At 48.0% G+C, this 22593-nt stretch overlaps 4 protein-coding genes across 13 annotated transcripts; 2 read left to right on the top strand and 2 right to left on the bottom strand.

The window, feature by feature from the left end:
• The first annotated feature begins 39 nt into the window (after positions 1-39).
• On the top strand, positions 40-2563 carry LOC125976166 (tetraspanin-1). 2 transcript variants are annotated; one of them, XM_049732131.1, is made up of 6 exons: positions 40-364; positions 549-755; positions 1008-1082; positions 1251-1349; positions 1450-1533; positions 1825-2563. In XM_049732131.1, exons 1-6 carry the CDS (start codon positions 308-310, stop codon positions 1882-1884), a joined length of 582 nt encoding a protein of 193 aa, XP_049588088.1. In that variant the 5' UTR covers positions 40-307; the 3' UTR covers positions 1885-2563. The 2 variants fall into 2 exon arrangements, with proteins under 2 accessions (XP_049588088.1, XP_049588087.1); XM_049732130.1 differs by having other exon boundaries at positions 1008-1349.
• On the bottom strand, positions 2337-8878 carry pomgnt1 (protein O-linked mannose N-acetylglucosaminyltransferase 1 (beta 1,2-)). 6 transcript variants are annotated; one of them, XM_049732114.1, is made up of 22 exons: positions 8387-8878; positions 8006-8196; positions 7527-7653; positions 7336-7454; positions 7140-7205; positions 6804-6917; positions 6622-6739; positions 6389-6487; positions 5756-5883; positions 5556-5626; positions 5386-5461; positions 5177-5260; positions 4949-4990; positions 4698-4756; positions 4545-4617; positions 4214-4342; positions 4018-4143; positions 3875-3939; positions 3702-3746; positions 3458-3596; positions 3127-3236; positions 2337-3031 (listed from the first exon to the last, which is right to left on the bottom strand). In XM_049732114.1, exons 2-22 carry the CDS (start codon positions 8123-8125, stop codon positions 2950-2952), a joined length of 1992 nt encoding a protein of 663 aa, XP_049588071.1. In that variant the 5' UTR covers positions 8126-8196; positions 8387-8878; the 3' UTR covers positions 2337-2949. The 6 variants fall into 6 exon arrangements, with proteins under 6 accessions (XP_049588071.1, XP_049588069.1, XP_049588068.1 ...); XM_049732112.1 differs by having other exon boundaries at positions 8006-8192; positions 8383-8878; XM_049732111.1 differs by having other exon boundaries at positions 8383-8878.
• On the top strand, positions 8855-10857 carry LOC125976161 (interferon-induced protein with tetratricopeptide repeats 1-like). Its single transcript, XM_049732123.1, has 2 exons — positions 8855-8972; positions 9177-10857. Exons 1-2 carry the CDS (start codon positions 8968-8970, stop codon positions 10492-10494), a joined length of 1323 nt encoding a protein of 440 aa, XP_049588080.1. The 5' UTR covers positions 8855-8967; the 3' UTR covers positions 10495-10857.
• Positions 10858-12524: 1667 nt separating this feature from the next.
• tut4 (terminal uridylyl transferase 4) lies at positions 12525-22514 on the bottom strand. Of its 4 annotated transcripts, none has more exons than XM_049729411.1 (30): positions 22361-22514; positions 21420-21541; positions 21185-21338; positions 20999-21115; positions 20757-20934; positions 20562-20650; positions 20318-20369; positions 20053-20122; positions 19701-19827; positions 19370-19489; positions 19018-19218; positions 18758-18932; positions 18141-18688; positions 17914-18064; positions 17608-17694; positions 17380-17483; positions 17253-17310; positions 16983-17086; positions 16549-16638; positions 16314-16427; positions 16142-16219; positions 15890-16067; positions 15719-15766; positions 15538-15620; positions 15080-15195; positions 14776-14930; positions 14438-14535; positions 13686-14301; positions 13303-13452; positions 12525-13024 (listed from the first exon to the last, which is right to left on the bottom strand). In XM_049729411.1, the coding sequence occupies exons 3-30, from the start codon at positions 21275-21277 to the stop codon at positions 12600-12602; spliced, it is 4425 nt and encodes a 1474-aa protein (XP_049585368.1). In that variant the 5' UTR covers positions 21278-21338; positions 21420-21541; positions 22361-22514; the 3' UTR covers positions 12525-12599. The 4 variants fall into 4 exon arrangements, with proteins under 4 accessions (XP_049585368.1, XP_049585358.1, XP_049585376.1 ...); XM_049729429.2 differs by having other exon boundaries at positions 12904-13107; XM_049729401.1 differs by having other exon boundaries at positions 15719-16067.
• Between the last annotated feature and the right edge of the window lie 79 nt (positions 22515-22593).

Consider the following 22593-nt stretch of genomic DNA (forward strand, 5'->3'; position numbering starts at 1 on the left):
GACCAGCATAGCAAGCATTGAGTTGTCCCAAGACGCGCCTGAACGGAAAAACAAACTAGAGTGATCGGATTCGTGCATAAAAAAAATTTTTGTTTGGATTTGTAATTGGAAAAGTAAAAACTGACTATTTTTTCCAATTGTTTTTCAATCATCACGTGTGCCCGTGCGTGCGTGCGTGCGTGCGCGCCCGCGCGCGCGCGTGCATGAACGTCATTTATATTGCAGTGCAAGGTGATTTTGCATTCGTTCTGCTCTTCCAAGTGAGCCACACAGGTGTCTTTTTCTTTTTTTTCTTCTAATTACTAAGATGGGCTGCTTTACATTTGCCAAAGTGGTGATGGTCCTCTTCAATTTGCTTATCTTGGTGAGTCCAGTATGCCTGTTTTTATTCGAAGCATATGATTCCAAAGTAATGGTTTGTGAGATAAGAGGATTCCATCCATCCATCCATCCATCCATCCATCCATCCATCCATCCATCCATCCATCCATCCATCCATCCATCCATCCATCCATCCATCCATCCACAACGTGCACATCTTTTTGCAGGTGAGTGGCCTAACCCTACTGGTGATGGCAATCTGGGCGAGTGTAGACGGGGCCTCCCATCTGCAGATCCTGGGACCTTTCTCCAGCCAAAGCATGCAACATGTCAACGTGGCCCATTTCTACATGGCCATCGGGGCCTTACTGGTGCTGTTGGCTTTCTTGGGCTGCTGCGGAGCTCACAAGGGAAGCAAATGTCTTCTCCTCACAGTAAGTGGCGTGACGCCTGATTGTCCATATCCCTGAAAAGTGTATCTCCCTGTTTGTTTTCATTCGAGCCTAATCGTTTCGTTCTTCGGGAATAGATGTACGTCGAGTAGTGTACTAACCCTAACCCAGCCACAACGCATCTCTTACATAGCTGCCTAAAACGTTCCAAAAACACTAAGGGCAATACCGAATGGCACGGATGGACTCATCAAGCCAAACTTTGACCAGATTATCGATGTCTTTTTTGTGCAGTTCTTCTCCATCATTCTCATTATTGTCATTGCTGAAGTGGCAGCTGCAGCTGTAGCCCTGGCTTATTCTTCATTCGTAAGTTATCCACATCAGCGTTGTCACTCGCTGCCTCCTTCCTCACTTGGCTCCTTTACAAGCAAACAAAAACCTCTGGCGAATGCTGAAAGGGACCATGCATGCTTAGTGACACAAAGCTTTGACTCCCATCCTGCAGTGGCCAACGACCAATTTTTTTTTTCACAGGCCAAGCGAATCCTTCGCGCGTGGGCTAGCCCTGCTTTACACAAGCAGTACGCTGGCAACGCTGTGCTCACTAAGCCCTGCAATGCAACCATGACAGAGGTGAACGTGATATCTTCTATGCGTACACGTTTACAGCCGTACTTTCATTGGATCGTATCATGTACAGCACTGACATTAACACGCCAAGTCTCTTTCTTAGGGTTGTTTTGAACAAATCCTGCAGTCCCTTACAGAGCATGCAAACATTGTGGGAGGAATTGCAGCTGGAATTGCTATTTTAGAGGTAAATGTGCACAAAAATAGTTGATGCAATGTTACATTACGGCACTCTAAAATTGGATCTCCATACAAGACCCTGTTCAATGACAACTTGAATTAAATGCGGATGTCAGATATTGCTTATTGAAATGGACCTTTCCATCATAATCCAATTTTTTCCTCTGACTTGCGCTTAAAGATGTTTAAATGAGCCCACACACGCACACACACACACGCACACACACTGCATGGAAGTGAACTGCACTGTAAAATTCAAGAGAGCGCAGATTTAACATTTCATATCTTCTTTCCTCAGATTGCTGCCTTGATGGTGTCAATGTATTTGTACTGTCACATGGACAAAAGAGTAAGTTGAGAGTGGCAAACACAAATGGATCACCAAGTACGTAGCGTGACTTCATGCGGCCGGCCGGCTGGCCAGCCCTGCCCTCCACTACACCCGGGATGACTGCAATCTTCAAAAGTGAGCAAGGAGAGCCTGGAGCAAGTCATCTCTGCTAACTCAACCAGAAGCAAATTTGGCTTCCTCCATATGAAAATTTCGATGCAAAAGAAAACACAGCCATTGGCAAATTCTGTGGTTTTCAATTCACCGAAACGGCTGGCTCAATGTCAACTTTAGCACTTGTTAACATTAACTGTAGGTAACACCAACAAATCTAAAATACGAGGATTTATTTGTATTATCAGCACTCCACTGGTGCAAACGCTCGTCCATCCATCTGTGCGCGCCCCACAATCGGCTAGCAAAACTCGGCACGTCGGTCATTGACTAGTGACTACGACCAGGCAGAGAAGAACAAACAATTGTGGAGTGAAAAAGAGTTTTCCGCAACTTTAATGTCACTTGGAGTTGTACAAATCAGAATATTCTTGATGATCATGCATTTTCCAGGGCCTCAATCTGAATATTTTCTCAGCTTGCTGTACTACAAAGAAAAGAAATCCAACTGAGCCATGCAGTCAATATTAAAAACCCACAGGGCTTTTTAAAGAACCATCCTCAACCTCCACAGTTAAAAATACATATGCAACATTTTTCCTCAAAATATATACATACGTATGTATCTACATACATACATACATACATACATGATCATCATTTTGAATCTTGAAATAGAGACAAAAGAAAAGCAAACACTTTCATTGATAAGGGACAAATAAATACAGATAACTTAAACAGTATGTGCCAAATGGCCGAAGCTCTCAGTAGTTAAAAGAAAGAAAATTGAAAATTTGACACCATAACTATGTCACACTGCTTGCTCTTTTCTTTAATCAGTCAACTTTTCTGCATACAAGGTTGCGGGTCCTGTGTTGAAGAATTTCTTAAGGCCTGAGCTGGTTTAAATGTTGTGGTGGTGAGCAAGCTTTAAGTCTGTCTGTCTGTCTGTCTGTGTGTGTGTGTGTGGGGGGGGGGTTATAGCTGCTCTGCTGGTGCAGCCTCTTCTTTGGTGGGAGGCTCTAAGTGGATTGGTTTGACATTGGCAGGTTTCTTCACACTGGTCACAATAAAGAATCAGACACAAGCGTCATCCATCCATTCCATCTACTCAAGTTATTTTGTCGGGAAAAATACCCACAATAACTAACTTACGAGTATGGGGAAATTGGCACGGCCACCACCAGGATATGATTCCTCTTTCTAAAGAGCCTCCACAAGCCTCGGTGATTTCCACGAACATCCAAGTCCCAAACATGGAGGCACTTGGTCGAGGAATGAGGGAGACACAAGTGGCGTTTGAGACAAGGCAGACATCGCTACTGACGTCATGTCATGTTCATCTGGCATCTTCATTTAATATCACATCGCATCTCCCTCCATCCGTTTTTGCCAGCATGCTCGACATGGTTCATTCAAGCTACGACGACGGTGAATGGGAAAGCAAGTCCTGGCCGCCAAACAGAAAAGGTTTTGCAGCGTCTACCTTAGCCAGCTCGGTCCAGGTGGAGGTGTCCGTCTCAGACTCCATCTTAATGAACATGACGTAGATTTTGCCCACAGAAGAGTCTGGCAGCGTGGTGTCCTCACACGGGTTCTTGGTGTGGTCCAGCACCTCCGCCTCCCTGCAATCAATCACAAACTTGTTCAATCGGAGAAAGATAGAAAGTCCACATTTCTCCTTCTTCAAGTCAACACGATGCTCAGTGTCCAATCTAAAGGTCGCTCACCCAAGCAGGTTTTGTATTTCCACTTCATAAGCATCCTTCTTTAAGCTGGAAAAACAAGGAGGGGAAAGAAAAAACAACAACAAAAACATTTGGTTCACACTTCTTCCAAATGTAATAGATGAGCGCAACAGTGTTAGAACCCCGGCCGGCCGGCCGGCGCACGAGTCATACACCTGTCCACGTTCTTCAGCTGCACGCGAGGAACCGTGTTAAACTTGTGTTTCTTGAAATACACCTCCTATGGAAAAAGAACAAAAAGAAGAACCTTGAATGAAATGAAATGAAATGAAATGAAGGGGTTGAAGAGCTTACGTACATGAAAGTAGCCATTCATGTTGAGGCCGATGATGCCAAAGTGGTAGGAGCGGGACACGTCGGGTATGATGCACTCTCGGCCCTTCCTCTGCTCTGGCATTCGTATCCACATGTCCCAATCCCACAACTAGGTAGGAGAGACGCAGCGTCGTAGCACAGCGACAACACAAGGAGGGCGAGAAGAAAGAATGGCGCACCTTCTCCGGTGTTGGCCATTTGGGCTCCAGTTCGTCCTTATAGAGGCTCTTTTTCAGGACCCAGCCCAGGCCGGGCATGCTCTCCACTCTGTAGAGCAAGGCGGGATCCTCTGCCGTGTGTTCGTAGCCCTACGCCAGCCGCACATCCAGTCAACGTACTCAAAGATCAATCAAACAATTGATCATATTTGAAAATACACAGTGATGACACAACACAACCTAAGGCAAATCCTCGGTTCAAACAAAAAAAAACAGATAGGTACATCCAAAGGAACTCAACCAGGAGGCTTTGTTCAAAAGAAAAACAAAGGCCTTTCCTTTGTTGAGTCACCTGATCGTTCCAAGCTGAGATGCAATACAGGCTCTCGTCCTCATCCAACAGATGGATGGTCTGACTCAGAAAACTTGGAACAAGAGCAAAAACACAGTGGGCAAACGCAGTGTGTGGGCTTCAGCCACTTGTTACCCATGAAAAAGTACGTACCTGAAAAAGTCAATGGAGATGTCCAAATCTTCCTCTACCACAATAGCATATTTGGCCTCCTGGAGGAGAAAAGGATCTTTAGTAGAAAGTGTCATCATTTGAATAGAATTCATTCCATTTTTGCCCCCATTCAAATGAATACGTACGAAATTGACTCAGCAGTGTACTGTCATCACATTGATTTGAACAAACGGAAGGAAAGAAAAAGAAAAAAAAATCAACAATGCGGGTGTTTTCGGGAGAAGGCTCACCGGATGAAGGTTGAACGTTGCAGTCAGACTGGCCTTGTAGTGCTGTGACCAAGAAGGGCAAATTTATAAGATTCGTTTTTGTAAATGTACCAAAGGAAATCATGAAATAAAAACAGGCCAATTGTAGCCGACAGCGAAACCACTTTTTAGGTTTTGCCCTCGTATCATTTCAGTACCAGTGTGGCGATATTTCATATCAAGATAGCCTCTCTCTGTGGAGGCACCAACCTGTGACACCCGAGCATTCTTAATGCTGATGGGTGTGTGCTGAACTCCCTTCAGTCCAAACAGCGCCACCACATCCATAGGCTCCTGAGTCACGCATCGAAAAAGAAGGGGATCAGTCTCGCGTCCGTGTGGCTTCTCCTCCTGGCCGGTGGTCAAGCAACCCCCCGCCCCCCAAGATTCAATTGGTTTCCCGGAGATGATTTACATACCTCATAATAGCCATCAATGAAGACCGTGACCATCTGCGGGTTAACACCATGAGCGGAAAGAAGCGACCTGAGCATCCTGAAAAGGCATGGCAAATAACGAGGCCACTAGAATTGTCTAACTTTTCAAACAACAACCAAGAACCAATCCCCTTTTAAAGCCGAGCTCTTACCGATAGAGATAGTTGGGTCTGTTTCCCGCAATCACGGCGACGGGGACGTTGAAGACGCTATTATTGGGCAGCTAGAGGAGAGAAAATGCAAGAAGCGGTGCTGCTGCTGCTGCTGCTAAGGCACATTATCATATCGAATCTTTTTCCATCCTTGAGCTGGCTCAAGCAAAAGTTCCACTATGAAATTGGCGGCGTCTTACAGGTTCCGGGTTGAATTCAATGGGCGCCGGGTCTTTGCAGCTGCAGATGCTGCCGTATCCCTCCACTTTGCTGCAGAACAGCTTGCGCCGCCTGTTCCACTCCGTGTCTGCCCAACGGCACTCGCCCTCTGAGCACATCAAAGTTGAATCAATCGGCCACCAATCAGCCCTTGGAAAAATGCATCAGTGTACGTGGTATGTGGCCGCAGGTGGGAGCTCGAAATAATGAACAAAGATTGATTGCCCGAGATGAGCAAGGAGCGGCGAGATCGCAGGTGTCAAACTCACGGCCCGGGAGCCGGACACGGCCCACCGCATGCATCATTTTATGTGGCCCGCGAAGACAAATTGTGCACCAAATCCGTGCGTCATTACTAGAATTGCAAATTGGCTTCACTTTTAATAATATCTTTCTTTTTTGTACATTTGACCACTTTTTACCCGCCTGATTTGAAAACCAGTTGTTTGGCAGTTTGCTTTGTAGCTTTGACTCTATATAATACGAGGTGCTCATACATTGATTTGGGTTGACAGTCATAATGGCCCTCCGAAAGAAGCGATGACTACATTGCGGCCCGCGAAAAAAACGAGTTTGACACTCGATGATTGGATTGCAAACGACAGCCTACCTACCTTCAGAGGCGGTGAGCTGCACTTCTGTTTTCAGAAGAACCGGATCGCCCCAGGTGGAAAGAGCAGGAGATTTGGAATGCTTTTCACCATACACTTGACCTACAAAAACAAACGTGCACCTCGTCCGTCAAAAAACAACAGACATTGCCTTACCTATGGAACCTCCTACTATTTGCGGCTTTCGAGAAAGCCTCGTTCCTGTTCCAGTTACAGCATTGTCAAAGAAACTCCACCTCCTTTTTTCACCACCAGAGTCCACATGTCTCTCCAGCTGAGAAGGAGCGAGACCTGGCTCCCCAGACTTTTCAGCAAGTTTTTGGCCGCGTCTTTGAGATGGAACGTACCCTCGTCCTGCACACAAAACAGCGGGCGACGACGTCGAGCAGAGTGGGGCTATTGAGAGCTCGTAACTTACCTTAATGGTGAAGATAAGAACTCGACCTCGAGTCACCATATTGACAAAGAGGATCATGGCTTCGTCCTCATGAGGTGAGTAGGTATCAAAAATTCTCTTGGCCATCACGTGACCCTCGGAAAGAGAAAGAAATATTTATCTCCACCATATTGATTTCAAGCCATGAATCCATCCATGATCCCTCCCCACGGGGGTCGCGGGAGGGCGGGCGGGCGGGCGGTTGGCTTGGGCGGGCGGGCGGGCGGGCGCACGTCCCATCTTACAGGGAGAGCACATGCAAACTCCACACGGGAGCCAGAACGGAACCTCTGAAGATATCTAGGAGATGATGCTTACTGTAGCCTGGTTGAGAACAATCACATGGATGCCTCTTCCTTGCTGCGGCGTGTCATCCTCCAGCACCTGCAGGAAAGCAGAATGTCTCCAAAAATCAAGGGGAGAAACCTTTGCTCATTTAGTTGTATGTGCAGTCAAGCACGTCAATATGTGTCAACATATGAACGATGTCAGTTGGGCGCGCTTTTTCACTCACCGTGGTGCCATCTACTGCCACGTAAACTTTGGAGCGGCTCGAGTACACCTCAATGTCAAGGACCTTGCGCCCGTTTGCCTTTGGTCTGCGAGGAGTCTCCATGTTGGGCATTACGTCCTCTAAAAGAAAAGCATTGATGAATTCCAGCGCGCCCACGCTGGGTTTTGGACAAAACAGAATAAACGCCATACCATATTCTTGAGCTGCTGCCGCTGCTGCTGCTGCTGCTGCTTCTTCTTCATTAGCAACTCTTCTTGTGTCCAAGATGAGTTTAATATTGACTACGACAGTTACCAGCAGAAACAGTACAGCGCCAGCCTGTGAAAGAAAAATGAAAGTTCAAATTGGTCGTTTTGAAATGTGAGGGCGGTAAAAAAAATTCAATGACGCTTTGACATGAAATTAAAAATGACGACACCTACGAAAAGCAAAGTGACAACTTACACCACTGCAAAGAATTGATTTGCAACATTGATTTCATCTGCAGTTGCTGATGGTGGAGTGAGTGAGTGAGTGAGTGAGTGAGTGAGTGAGTGAGTGAGTGAGTGAGTGAGTGAGTGAGTGAGTGAGTGAGTGAGTGAGTGAGTGAGTGAGTGAGTGAGTGAGTGAGTGAGTGAGTGAGTGAGTGAGTGAGTGAGTGAGTGAGTGATAGGTGAAACGTTGCGCTCACCTGACAGAAGCGACGAATAGACCTCTTGTTGAACACTTTGTATTTGTAAGTGAGGTACAAGCTTCTTTGCTGGCGGGGTATAAATGGCTTGGCTCGGGGGTTGGGAGTCCACGTCTCCATTCCGCTACAAATCTTGTCCTGGTCGTCGTCGTCCTCAGTGGCAAAAAGTGCCAATTAGGTGCATCGTCTATCTAGTGCAAAGAAACACAACAGCGACAAGCTGGCCTGAAAGCATTTCGCCGAACCTCGCTCGTAGAAGGATAACGAGCGACCCAACGGTGCGCACGTCGCCTGGTTGAATCATGTGCAGAAATCAACTTGAGCCCGCTCGCTAGAACAAACAAACGAGGTAAAGACCTACCTACCTACCTACCTACCTACTTTTTCTGCAACATGCCGATTGAAGGATCTGTCGCAGGATCCGTGACGTCACACAAATGACGTCTCTCGTGACTCTCTGGTTTCCGGTTGGCTGCTGCCGCTGCGGCTGCGTCTGCGTCTGCGGCTGCGGCTGCCGCTGGTGAACTCAAACACACGGTATCTCGGCCCTCTCCACTGCCACCAAGTGGGCAAATGTGTGTAGTCACTTGAATGGAGCCGCTGCTGAACTCCAACACACGGTATCTCGGCCCTCTCCGCTGCCACCAAGTGGGCAAATGTGTGTAGTCACTCGAATGGCCGATCGAACGCGATCGTGCGTCTTTGTATTCCATATGAAAAGACACATGTTATTTGGTCAAGTGAATGAAGACGACGCACGCACGCACGCACGCACGCACGCACGCACGCACGCACGCACGCACGCACAAAAGATCTTTTCCGAACGAAAGGTTGAGTTGACGTCACCATCCAGAGTCCAAGAACAATGGCCATGTTTTACTGCGCCATAAAAGCTTGAACTGATCTTGTGGTGCAGCACCCAAAGCAACACGTCAGAGTTCCTTGGGAGAAACAGCTACACGATGAGGTGAATGAGTTCTGCCTTTGAGATGGCTCATTTTGCACTTGTCTGCGTTGCGATGTGTTTGTCGGTGTCTACGACTGGCCCTTTCGCCGCTACTTCTCTTTCTCATCTTTGTCTCATCTTGTGGATTTTTTTCTTTCTTTCTTTTCTCGCTCAACTGCTCTGTCTGCTTTTTCCCCTTTAACACGAACCGCCGTACACTTTCAGTGCCGAACGGACTCTAACAACATTGAAGACCGAGCTGGAGAGCCTGCAATGTCACTTCACGTGGAACCTGAACCTCCAAAGATCCAAACTTTTCCTCCTCCGAGATCAACTGGAAGATATTGGCGTCGTGGAGGGATACAAGTGGCTGGGGCATATTTACAACTTGCAAGGTTACGTACGCTACCGGCTCGGGAGTAGCAAAGATGCCTTGGCTTTCTTCAGCATGGCCGCGGAGGCGTTGCGTCAGATGAGAAATACTGTCTCGGAGGAGGGCCCGTGGCTGGCGGTCAACTACGGGAACTTGGCTTGGCTGCACTACCGCATGGGAGAAGCCGCACAATGTCAGACTTACCTGTCCAAGGTTGACAACCTTCGGACTGAATATCCTTCACCGTGTCCAGAGGAACTCCACCCCGAGATCTGCGCTGAAAAAGCCTGGGCTCTGATGAAATTTGGCAAAGACAATACACTTGTGGCGCTGCAATATTTTCAGAGGGCCATCAGGATGCAGCCTGACATGATCGAGTGGCACTCCAGTCACGTGCTAGCATTAGCGAGAACGTCCAAGCTGTATCAAAGCGGACTCGACGGGAACGCTTTTGAAAAACTGAAAGTGGCTAAAAAACACGACCCCGATAACCTGTACCTTGCGACAATTTACCTGGCCGCTTGTGCCGCTCGAGGAAGAAGAATTGAAGGGGAAGCGCGGCAATTGGCCAAGGAGATTCTGAAAAAGCCCGTCAGCAGCTACAGCGGCATTAAACCGTTACTCAAAGTGTTCCGGGTGTATTTATCAATGGACGAAGCTCTCGACTTGGCAGAAGAAGCTCTGGAAAGACATCCGGGAGAACGTTATCTTAAGAGGTGTGCCGCAATCTGCTACAAAAAGAAGGTTTTTTCCCACAGGGACATTTTGCCGGAACCAGCGCTGGTCGACAGGGCCGTCGGTCTCTATCGAGAAGTGATTCTTCTCTACCGTCAGTCTTCGCTCAAGAGAAAATTAACTCTGGCAAATCTATATGTAAAATCCACTCACGAGCAAGCTAAAGCCGCTGAGATATTTGAGCAACTCCTTCTCCATCAGGGTGAGCAGGAACCCGGAGACAGACAGATGCTTTATAACTACTATGCAAAATATTTACAGTCCGCCCAGAGAGAGAGATACAAGTCTATAGAATATTACATGAGGGCAGCAGCTATACAACATCCATCTGTCTACCGCCTAAACAGCATTCAAATCCTGGAGAAAATCAGGGAAAGAGAAAGAAACAGAATGTGCCGAGAAATAGAGGAGTTTCTGAACAACCTGCAGGGCTGAGAAAAAAATAGCGTGCCTATCCTCCTCACTGGAAGTATGCACGTAGTTTTGGGAGTCATTCATGGACAGATAGGTTTCTGAACGTTTCATTTTCTTTGAATGAACATCATGAAATAGAATGAAAAGTTCAACAGCAGATTATGATTTGCAGAACGTGGCCACTGGGAGGCGATATTTAACCAACTCCGTCCACGCACTGATTGAGTCACGTTTTCCCACGGGGTACAGCCGACATCGGGCAACCAAGCATCCACCTCACCGCACCGCACCGCACCGCACCGCACAGCCACCCGGCCTCATACAGACTTACAATTTGGAGTGTTCAATTGGCCTACTTTGGATGCTTTGGACATTTACTTCATCTATATTATTTGACAGTTTCACAGTTAAGGATTCATACACGTTCAAAGAAATGACGTAATACATACTTTTTTTCCCCTCCTGCTCCTTATTTGTCAATAGTAAACCGCACGTCAATGTATACCAATATCAACCAATACTCACTCATATTGTCATCTGCTCTTCAGTCACTGTGATATACTTTTCAGTCGTACCGTCCAGCCCGACCTAGGATTGATTATTCTCACACTTTCGACGTGATGTCGCATCGATGCTACTTTTCGGAACCAGTCTATGGCATTTCACATGATATGTTAAAATAAAGTACTGTTGCATAAAAGGTACATGGTTCTTTCAAACATACAAAGTGTCATCTTCACAGGAAATGAAAAGTCAAACCGAAATGTAACAATTGAATGAAAGCATTGGGATATGGTGCCAGAACGTACGTGAAAAGCCGACTGAAGATTTGTGTGCATGGCACGGCACGGCACGGCACGGCATATGTTTCTCATCCAAGAGAATGTCACCTGCGGTGAAGGCAGTGCAAAGGTGTCCATTTGGAGAGCGTGGGAGCGAGTTGGAGGGGGAAAACAAGTGAGTTGTCACAGGTGCGCGCGCGGCTGCTGAGCGCGCCGAGTTCGGGGGAAAAACAAGTGAGTTGTCACAGGTGCGCGCGCGGCTACTGAGCTCACCGAGTTCGGGGGAAAAACAAGTGAGTTGTCACAGGTGCGCGGCTGCAACCGAGCTCGCGGCGCGCCGCGGCGCAGCCCTGCCCAGCCGGGCCCAGCCCGGCCCAGCCGGGCCCAGCCCAGCCCAGCCCTGCCCTGCCCAGCCCAGCCCAGCCAACCCAGCCGGGCCCAGCCCAGCCCAGCCCAGCCCAGCCGGGCCAAGCCCTTCAGGCGTCCAAACAAGAGAGGGCGACGTGGGCGTTTGATCATGCTGCTGGTTGGGGTGACCCCGCTGCCATTCTAAAAGCATTTGTAACCACTTTCGTAATGTCTACTTTTCCAGATGGCTGCTCATTTGACTGTTCGGAGTGAGCTAAGGAAGCAACAGCCACTTTTATTTTGCTGTCTAATCATAAACATGTTTTGTACAAATTGTGCAATCACGTCATTATCGCCATCTCAAACTCATAATTATGTTGAAGCAATAATTATAACGTGTTGTTTGTTATGCCCAAACATGAGTCGCCAGCTGCCAACGGGTCCGACAAGGTCATGTGACGCACATGAGAAAAGGTGCATTTCATTGCATATCGTGACAACTACCAGAAGATTGTTGGCATACCGCGGCAGGTGCTTCATGTCTGCGAGTGCGTGCGTGCGTGCGTGTGAGGGAAGCCAAACTGGTTCATGCAAAAAGTCATCTGCGTCCACCAAGGCCAGTTCACAGCCCTGAAAGCTCCGCATAAATCACGGCCAATTTGGACAGGCGGACTATAGCTGTCCAAATCGGCAGGCCGCGTCGTCCAACGCACAATATGGCGACGACCTTTGCCAATGTGCAAATATGGGCCAAAATTGGACATTATAAACAATAAGCTCTTTTCCTATTTATTTTAGACTATGGCGAGCACGGTGCAAACTCGCCAGGAGTCTCCATGCGTGCAATAATAACCATAATGGATACAAAACCGACAGAGACCTTCCACTCGTGAATTCAATGACGAAACACGAAACAGAAGATGGTTTGCCATGATTTTATTTTCTTTCCCTTATTCGTACGACCGGCTTTGGCACTACTTTGTTTCAAAGTAGTTTTCAATCCAAGATGCATTCAAAGCCTTCATTTTTTGGGGCAAACACAGAAGCTAATAAAAATACATATTTACTTTTTTCATCCTTTACACAGAAAATAAAAACATTTTTGGACCCCCTCAAAATTGGGGAATTAAAATATTTGACATTTGTATCACAAATCAATTTCATGAGACAAAAAAATGGGACATAAAAACTATACAAAAATGATACAATTCTTTTAAAAATTCTGCCGCTATAAATGGTGCAAAGGGTACATAATTTACTCTGGTGTGTCACTGGCCATAAAACAAAAGAAAAAAGGCAGGCAGGCAGGCAGGCAGGCAGGCAGGCAGGCAGGCAGGCAGGCAGGCAGGTAGGCAGGCAGGCAGCCAGGCGGTCGCCGGCAGGCAGGCAGGCAGGCCGGCAGGCAGGCAGTTTCACTTCTTCTGTTGGATGAAATTTAGATTTGCTGGGTGTCTGACATGGGCAATGGGCATGGGCAGGTTTGTATTTGGATGCAGCATGGAGCCTGCAGACACATGAACAAAGTTGTGATCTGAGGCAACCAACAAAATGCACTATTGAATGATGGCGTGGCTCAAATGTGCACAATTGCGGGACTTTTGAATTGGAGCACAGTAAAAAGTTAGCCATCGTTTGTTCAATATTTGAGCGTGACTCAATTGCTTTCTTTGAAACAGTAGTAGTGATTTTCAAAAATGACCTGGTTGGTAGCCACCGGTTCCCTGCTGGATAAAATTCTGAGGCATTCGGTACGGCCAGGAAGGAGACAGTGCAAACTGGGCTGTTTTATTGTGCTCCCACAGCTGAGGACCTTGGCTCACACCAATAAACTGGGATGGGTGGCCCAATTCTGGAAAGAGAGAGAGCAGAGCACACGCCATATAAAAATGTCATCTTTCTTTGCTGTTTTTAAGACAAGGTGGTGATCTTTTTCATAGATCCATGGGAAGACATTAGCACCTTGTCTTAAAAAGGGGGGGCATGAATTTTCTTTGTTGAACCATTTACATTGCATTGCCTAAGGGTATTTTCAAGACTGTCAAAGTAACAGCCTTACAAATTGTCCATCCACCCAGTCAATACCTGACTTGAGCACAGTGCCATTTCCCATAAGCGAAGCAGGCTGTACCAAGCGGTTGAGCCAGCGTCCTTCACGTCCCACTTCACGTCCCACTTCACGTCCCACTTCACGTCCCGCTCCGGCAACGCTCGCGGGTCTTCCCGCCGGCTGTGCAAAAATGATACTGGGATCGTTCAGGTTGACGGCGTCGGGGCTGCTTCCGGGGCTCGCGCCGCTTCCCGGCCCTGACCGAAGAGCCAATTTCAGGACAGGCGGGGAGGGGGCGCCGCCGTTCGGGTTCGGACTACAGACGACGGGTCCGTGGATGGGCCAGGAGGCGGAAGCCGGGTGCTGAGGCTGCTGCTGCTGCTGCCCCTGTGACGGCTGCTGCTGCTGCTGCTGAGGGGGAAGAGGACCTCGGCCAGCGAGTGTCCCCAGGTGAAAGTGGCCCGGGTGGGAAGAGGTGAAGTTGAAAAGGGGGACCTGGGGGGGGTGGTGGTGGTGGTGAGCAGGCTGTTTCTGGGGACCTGAACAAATGCTTTTATTTTGGCTCGTCTTGGGAGAACTGGACGACTGAGGGGAACTTTGAGATACGGCTGGGGGCTGCGGAGAGTAGGGTGGAGTCTGGCGACTGTCAGACTAAAAAAAGAAAGAACGAGAGAGAGAGCGAGAGAGAGAGAGAGAGGGGGAAATCACACATCCCGCATGTTGATGAGAGCAACCGTTACGTTCACGTGTTTGAATCAGGTCCGGTCTCAAAGCGGCTGTTACTCACGCTCTCGGAGGGTAGCCTGGCCCTACTAGGACAGTCTGCCGCTGGTTGGGAGCCGCTCGTCGCCTGACAACTCACCAAAGACCGTACCGTGTGAGGAGCTGAGGAAAAATATCACCATGCGTTAGATTGGTCTCCAATTAACGTCCGAATAGCGCTTGTAAGCGCTTTGATTCTAAGTATTGACATCAGAGGTGCGAATCAATTCATTTGAAACGTTTCCTCCGGCTGAATAAATGTTTGATTTTGCTCTTATTTAAAAAAAAAAAAATGTTGGTCCTATGTTACTGAGTGAATTTCTTCCAAGTTGAAGATCACATCTTAACCAGGGGTTTACTCACCCGACGCCATAGCTGTCCTCTGCTTTAGATGGCGGTATTCGGGGCAGTCTCTCCTCACATGACCAGTGTCGCCACAGTGAAAACACCGTCGCTCTTTTTGCTCCCGCTCATCATCTTTCACATCTTCATCTTTGTCATTCTCTTTCTTTTTCATTCTGTTGAAGAAAAGCAATTCTAATGACTACATAGTCACATCCAGCTCGTTCGTTCTCGTCTACTACGAGAGCAAATAGACCAATTGGAGCCCATTCCTCTTCTTTTGCAAACACAAGTTGTAGCATTTAGTTTTTGTATTTGGTCCAACCTGCGTCTCTTGGGACAGTCCTTCATATAATGTCCAATTTTCCCACAGATCCTGCAGCACCTGTCATTTGGAGCCAACTCGCCGTCAGTTAGAACCTTTGCATCAAAGAAGTAGTCCTGCAGAAGGGAATACGGGGCATTATTTAACAAATGCACCCTAACTATCTGAGAGAAAAAAAACAACAACGGTCCGACGTCATCAAAAGTGGCTCCTGCCACTTGAAGAGTGTTTAGCACTGAGCCTCTGCTGCACATAAACCATTCTTTTTATTCTTCTTGTTATTCCAAGCCAAGGCAGACGTGTGAGGCGGCAGTGCAAACAAAGAATAGGCTACATGTTCCAATTTGAACGAGTGGCCACCGATAATTATCGTGCATTCTTAGCGTATTTGCGCTGCCGCCGCCGCCGCTGCCGCCGGCGCTCGGTTACAATCGTGCAACGTTTGTGTTAGCCCGTACCACTTCGGTCCCAGGCACTGGGTAGAAGGGAGTCCCAAAGAGCTTGCGCCCATTTATGAAAGCCTTCATGATAAAGTTTGTCACTGGAAGAGAAAAGGGAAGGAAGAGAATAAACATCATCATCATCATGAGATAGGATGAAACTGGAGCGATCCAAAGCATAAGGTCAATAAATACGTACTTTTGCGAGAAACTCCGGCACCGAGATTATGATTCAAATCAAAAGGATCTGAGAGGAAGATAAAACATTTTTTTTTTTTTTTTAAAAAAGTCAGTCGGTGAAAAGAGTACTGTTTGAAGTGAGCCACATCTTGAGTACTGTTTGAAGTGAGCCACATCTTCATCGGAGCACCTTCAATAGCAATGCATTTGCTGGTCCACTGCTTTTCAAAGGTGGTGAGGCGTTTCTTTTGGCGGATGCTGATGACGTGCTCTTTGAAGTCAAATTCTTCCGTGTAGAAGCGCAGGAGGCCCAACCACAGCTCGCCCACAGATTCCGTGTTGAGCTCCAGCTGGGACAGACGCTGCCGCTGCAAAACGACACAATCGTATTGCTTGGAGTTTCAAATGTCATATGTTTCAAAGCTCATTCGCTCCCTCTCACCAAATCTTCAAGGTCATCGAAGAAGAAGGCATTCCAACCGTCGACTATTCTCTGGGGAACGCTTGCTCCGTCAAAGATCTAAGAGGAAAGGTTTTCATTTCACCTTAAGCGCCCCACCCCGAGCGAGCCAGCCAGCCAGCCAGCCAGCCAGCCAGCGTACGTACGTACGTACCTCTTGCAGGACTGGGATGACCGGCGGCTGTCTTTGCTGCAGAAAGTAAAGCACCATCAGGATGTACGCGTAAGACGAGAGACTCCCTCGAGACGCGTCTCCGATATCGCAGCGCTGGGAGCACACAAAGTCGGAAGACAAGCTTGACCTGTTATACAAATTCCCGATGGCTGGCTGAAGACAGACAAATAGATGATGTCGGTCGGCCACTTTGCGCTTCACCTTTGTGACATACCTTTGCAAAGACCTTCATCATGTATCCCAGGAACTGCACACGTTGATCCAGGGCTGCATACATTGCCAGCATTCTGGTGTTATGTTGTGCCTAGCACAAAGGAGTGACTGGCATTTGACAAGCGTTTCTCCAAAAATGAGGGATGAGGCTTGTGTCGCTCGCTCGCTCGCTCGCTCCCTCCCTCCCTCCCTCCCTCCCTCCCTCCCTCCCTCTTCACCCTCCCTCCTTCCCTCCCACCCACCCACCCACTCCCTCCCTCCCTCCCTCCCTCCCTCCCTCCCTCCCTCCCTCCCTCCCTCCCTCTCCACCCTCCCTCCCTCCCTCCCTCCCTCCCTCCCTCCCTCCCTCCCTCCCTCCCTCACTCACTCACTCACTCACTCACTCACTCACTCACTCACTCACTCACTCACTCACTCACTCACTCACTCACTCACCAGAGTGTTGTAGAGACTGATGTCCCCCTCCAAACCGCTCTGCCTGTGTTCAAACTTGACGATCGGCACTTTTGCCGTTGTAATTGGCAAGATGTTCCTCAGCCCTTGCGGTGGAACATCATGGGAGAACACGGATGACCTTTACTCTGTGCCATTTTCATATCTACCAGAGTTAAGAGTTTTCTCATCCAAACCATTTTAGTGTAATGTGGTTTGGAAATGAAGTCAATCAAGCACGTCACCCAAATGAATCATTCAATGTGCATTTACCTGCATGTTTCTTTAGGACTTTAGCCAGGCCTTCGATGATCTCCTTACAGTTCAGCTTCTGCGCATGTGGCGAGATAGAAAGTGTTTACAATGCGTAACGCCGAGCTATGTGTGTTTGGACGCCTACCTCTGCAGTTTCGTGACCCTCCAGAGTCATGCAAATGTCAAGGTCGCTGTCGTGGAAACCAAAGCCATTCTTGGAGGATCCAAACAAACAAAGCTGAGCTTTATCTGCAGTCACACGCATAAAAAAAAAACAATTTGTATTTTAAAGCAGCGCGTATTGCGCCATGACATGGAAATGGTCTCAGCGGCAGCCGAGCAACACGTGTGACGTATGAAGCGTGTTACCTACCGTTGTACTCTTTCCTGATGAACCTTTCCAGACTGGCAAGGATCTGCTCTCTTTTCTGCTGCTCAGCATGCGTGGGTGCCAGTTTATCTGCAAAAATGAGCATCTTCAAATGAGATCCATTTCATATCTCTTCACGGTTCAATCGGCAGCCAATTATGACGCGGTTAATTGCTATTTCAAAATACAAATATGCACTTGGGTCAATGCATTCTGAGGCCAATTTGTAACGGACTTGTCCATGACTGTATTTGCATTGAATGAAATGGCAAATTCCATCCGAGTGGACCAAGACCCACAAAGACGCACAGTGGCACAGTTTGCAAAGCCCGTTCAGGATCTCTCGGAAATGGTTGTTCATAGGAGGCAGGAGCTTCAACTCGATCTTCTTAAAGTCATCGGGACACTCATCCTTCAGGTGACCGTCTCGTTTGCAGATACCGCACACCACGTTTGGAGGCTGAAAAGAGAAAAAAGCACTTGCAGCAGCAGCAGCAGCAACTTGCAATGGCTCCAAATTGGCACGGCTTTCGCACCTTGCCCTCAGTGAAAATCATCTTGTCAAAGATATAGTGAAGGTCCTCTGTTGTTCCCATGCCCTCCTTTTGGGAAACAGACGTTTCCCCGTCCTCCCCACCCTCGACTCGGCCGTTGACGGAAAGGGAAGGCTGTTTGGAAGCAGCTCGGTCGAGGGCCGTGACTGCCGGGCCGCCGCCATCGTCGAGCGCCTTCTCGTCGAGCGCCTTCTCGTCGAGCGCCTTCTCGTCGAGCGCCTTCTCGTCCTCCTCTCCGGACGGATGGGACCTGGCGTTACTGTCGCTCGCAGGTTCCCCGTCACCCTTTGCTCGCCGGAATGTCATTTGAGCGTTCTCGGCCGTTAACTCGCTCTCTGGCCTCTTACTTGCTACGGCATCCTTCTTCTTGGAGCCTTGCTTGCCAGCCACCTTGCTCTCGTGCTCCACGGCGCCTTTATTCTGCGGGCGGGCAAAGTATTTATAAGCTGTGCGGAAGCGCTCCTGGATATACTCAAACACCAATTGGCTGTTCAAGCTTCGAGCCACGTTCCTCTTCAAGGCAAAAGGATCTTGGGGAAAGAAAGAGACGGTGTGAGTCAGCGTCGTTTGCCGCACACCATTCCCGCGGCTCGGCTCACCTTCGATGGCGAGCCGGCGACGAGGCCAGTTCTTCGTTTCCCGAGAAAGGAGCGCTTTGACGCGGACGCTGATGATGTACTCTTCCGAGGCAAACTCCAGAGTGTAGAAACGCAGGAGTTCCAACCACAACTGTCCCAGTGACACATCTTGGCTCGATTCAAAAGTCAGCCGCGCCTTTGAAAAAGGAGCCTACCGAGTGAGTCAAAAGTCGCACCGAGAGCGAGTGAGAGCAAACGGCGGCCCAAATGCCGCCACTCACCAAGCCATGTGAAACGGGAGCCTTATGGGGTTTACCGCGCTCCGCTTTGGATCGGCCTTCCCCTGGCCTGGCCTCCTTTCCGTTCTCCACCTGTCCGCCGCCATCCGCCTGTGAAGGTCTGTGCTCCCACTGCACATACATGTCTGAGTGGATTCCTGTCAGATGATATTCGTCCACACGTTTCACGTCAAAGCCATCGATCTGAAAAGGCAGAAAATGGAAAAACGGTTTCTGTCTTGTACGTGTGCGCTGCTGCCGGCCGGCCGCCGCAAACGCGCCGTAGTGCCCGCGCCTCGGCTGCTCGCTCGCTCGCTCGCTCGCTCACACTCAATTGATGCTTTCCAAAACCTACCCAATGGCCCAAGTAGACAGGGAGGATGGGCTCTTTTCTCTGCTGCAAGAAGAAGATGACCATGAGAGCCAACGAGTAGGAGGGGATTCCGCCCTCCGCCTGACAGTCAATGTGACACAGCTGCAGACAAAGCTCACTTTAGTTCTCAAAAGAATAGGATAAAGCACATTCCCAGGGACCCAAGGACATTAAGAGCACATGACCAAATGAAAATACTATCAAATTCAAGTCAACTTTAGTCATTTTTAGACGCGAGCCATCGCGTTAGCCAACTTAATCACACAATCGAGGCTCATGCGGATCTATGATCATTGATTATTTGTGTACTCACCCTTGCCCAGTAGCGGAAGGCCAGCACCAGGGGAACCAACCTGGGTTCCATTTTGGTCAAGGCTGCCATGTGAGTTGTGGTGAGACAAGCAACATCATTGCCTGCGCTCACTTTGCACGTCAAGCCACTGATTTCAAAATGGCCGAGCAAAAAAGAAAGGAAGAATAAACGGGGAAATGGTCATTTTCAAAATGGCCGAGCGAGCGAAGAAAGAGAAGAAGCATCAACAGAGAAAATGTCCTTTTCAAAATGGCCGAGCAAAAAAGAAAGGAAGAATAAAGAGAGTTGTGTCAAATATACGTATATACTTATAGATAGATAGATATAGATATTCCAAAGAATACTGACTGACCTTATGACATCACGACAGACGATGGCAGGAACTTTGGCGTGAAAGTCTGACACAACATCTGAAAAGTCATCTATAAAGAGCAGGGATTCAAGTTAATCGACTCATCGGCTCACAACCTCACATTACGCAACCCTGAGCTGGAAGAAATCACATGTTCAATGTTGTACTCAAATGAAGACGTGGCACACATAGAGACAAGTATCACGGCCGTCGCGAAGCTCAAATCAGTTGACGACGTCACATTTGAAGTTTGAATGATACTTACTACTTTTTTTGAGGATGTCAAGTACTTGAATCAGGACTTCCGGTTGTGTCATCTACACACACAAAAAAAGCACTTAGAGAAACGATGACTCGCCAAGACTCAAGGCCACGCCACGGTAGACCTCGCTCGTCACATCCAAAGCCGCGCTTCTGAGCAATGACACGGAAAGATGCACGGATGGCACTTTTTAAGGGGAAACTAACTGCCAGCCAGGGTCTGCTCCCTTTCTCTTGCTAAAACTTACTGTGGAGGGGTGGACGACGTCAATGTTGATATCGCTCGTCTTAAAGGCAAATCGGGTCAGACAAGAGCCGTAGAGATTTAGGGTGCAAGCTGAAAGGGAAAAAAAAAGAATCGAAAGGAGAACACATGTTAGAAAATGCACTTGTGGTGCTGGACGGAAAAATTGCTGCATCTCAAGGCCTAAACGACATGGAACCTGAGAGGTGTTTTTGGATGATGTTCTCCATCCTAACAACCACAGCCTTCCGATGCTCAAAGTCACGGTGAGAAATCCCTTGCTCGCTGGCGGCTTCCACGACCGCCGTCTGGATGGCTACCAGCTGCGAGTCAGAGGGGGGCGGCAGGGCGCGCAGTTCCTTCTCCTCCTGTTTCTCCTGAAATGGCAGCGTGGAAAGACATGAAGACATCTTCCATCATAAACCAGGTGCATTCACCTACCATGACGTTTTTTTTGTGTCTCTTCTCCTTGATGTGTTTGTGGGCTGCTTGAATGTGCTCGATATGAACGGAACACAGCTTGCATATGTATTGATACTTGGGGTATTCTGGGGATTGCTGTGAAAGCACACACATTTATAACGTTCAAGTTCAGTCCATCATATTTCCATGTTGATATTGGCCTACTTTTAAAAGTCTGTGGATATAATCTCTGTAAAGACGCTCCTCTGCCTGTCGGAGGCCGAGCTGTTGCTCCGTCAGCGATCCTTCCATTGTCATTGAGCCGGCGGCGCGGAGGTGCAGCAGCCCTCAACGGTGCGATACGGCCGTGCTTTCAATCCTACAAGAAAAAGGTTGAATTTATGAGCAGGGCTGCAATTTGTGAGGGAAACGGGATTGACAAATGTCCCGCAAAACCCACCATGATCCTTTTCATTTCCCGGAGCTCCAATCAAACGATTCTTGGCTTCTAAACAGGAGAGGTGATCTCTCTATTTGCAACTCAGCTGTAGAATCATGAAGACTCCTTTGAATCAAGAGGTGCTGCAAAATAGCACGAATGAACGAACGAGTGAGTGAGTGAGTGAGTGAGTGAGTGAGTGAGTGAGTGAGTGAGTGAGGGAGTGAGTGAGTGAGTGATGTTCTGCCCACACAACCCACTTGTGAACCAACATATTGAACTACATCATAGTCTAAAATGTTGCTGCGTGAACCATCTGTTCCACTTTGCTCGAAAATGATAGGTATCACTTGTCGCTTTTGTGCATATTGACCGTAAGCATTTCAATGGCAGATGGCAAAGGGAACCATGATTATGTATCAACACTGCACAGGATGATCAGCAATGAATAATAGCGCAAGAAATATTTTGTATCCTAAACAACACACACACACACACACCTTTGATGCTGCCAAACAAAAAGCTCATACATAGTTTCGGCGAGCGGACGATTTTTAGTGACTTCGATTAACGGCGAAGTAAAGGCACCTTCAAAAATAGATTGGGTTACCACGGCTGGGAAAAGACTCGATCAGCATGTGAACGGTTAAGTTATGCTAACTTTCAAAACATAAACACGAGGGAACATCGCGTAACAATAATTCAATTCGGAGGGAAAGACAAACATTTTAAGGCTAAACGTGACTTTGGTGTTTTAATGGATGCTTTGAGTAGTTGACTTTATATAGAATATCTTGTCTAAGAAAACAAAGGACATTAAAAAACATTTTTTAAAAAAACCTTCCGACTCTCAGGACAAGCTAACGGGAAATGAACAATACTATATCAGCCGGTTGTCAGCCTTCAAAAGCATGAAGATAGACTTTGATCCGAAAGAAATATATAGGCGGGTATTAACTTACTTTGGAGCTCTAAAGTCGATTTAAGATTATTACGTGGTTGTGTTCTACATGTTTTGCAGAACCCACGGCCTAGAAATTACAGCAACGTTGGACGCCATGTTGAAACATTGCACCGCTGCATTGTGGGAGCTGCTGGCTGCACTGACGCTCAGGAGGGGTGTGTACAATGATGCATTCGCTTCCTCCAGCTTGAGGCTTTTCTCAGCCAGCACGACATCAATGCGGGCACGAGA

Source organism: Syngnathus scovelli, chromosome 10 (assembly GCF_024217435.2).
Source record: "Syngnathus scovelli strain Florida chromosome 10, RoL_Ssco_1.2, whole genome shotgun sequence".
Taxonomy (NCBI): Eukaryota; Metazoa; Chordata; class Actinopteri; order Syngnathiformes; family Syngnathidae; genus Syngnathus; species Syngnathus scovelli.

Excerpts from the sequence above, each read along its gene's own strand:
- LOC125976166 (XM_049732130.1), top strand. The coding sequence starts at position 308 with ATGGGCTGCTTTACATTTGCCAAAGTGGTGATGGTCCTCTTCAATTTG. Across the intron at positions 365-548 it reads TCTTCAATTTGCTTATCTTG|GTGAGTGGCCTAACCCTACT; the intron begins GTGAGTCCAGTA and ends ATCTTTTTGCAG. Across the intron at positions 1,534-1,824 it reads CTGGAATTGCTATTTTAGAG|ATTGCTGCCTTGATGGTGTC; the intron begins GTAAATGTGCAC and ends TTCTTTCCTCAG.
- pomgnt1 (XM_049732114.1), bottom strand. The coding sequence starts at position 8,125 with ATGGAGACGTGGACTCCCAACCCCCGAGCCAAGCCATTTATACCCCGC. Across the intron at positions 7,455-7,526 it reads GGCAGCAGCTCAAGAATATG|AGGACGTAATGCCCAACATG; the intron begins GTATGGCGTTTA and ends CTTTTCTTTTAG. Across the intron at positions 4,757-4,948 it reads CAACGTTCAACCTTCATCCG|GAGGCCAAATATGCTATTGT; the intron begins GTGAGCCTTCTC and ends TTTCTCCTCCAG.
- tut4 (XM_049729401.1), bottom strand. The coding sequence starts at position 21,277 with ATGACAATGGAAGGATCGCTGACGGAGCAACAGCTCGGCCTCCGACAG. Across the intron at positions 14,931-15,079 it reads GACTGTCCCAAGAGACGCAG|AATGAAAAAGAAAGAGAATG; the intron begins GTTGGACCAAAT and ends TTTCTTCAACAG. Across the intron at positions 14,536-14,775 it reads GAGGACAGCTATGGCGTCGG|CTCCTCACACGGTACGGTCT; the intron begins GTGAGTAAACCC and ends ATTTTTCCTCAG.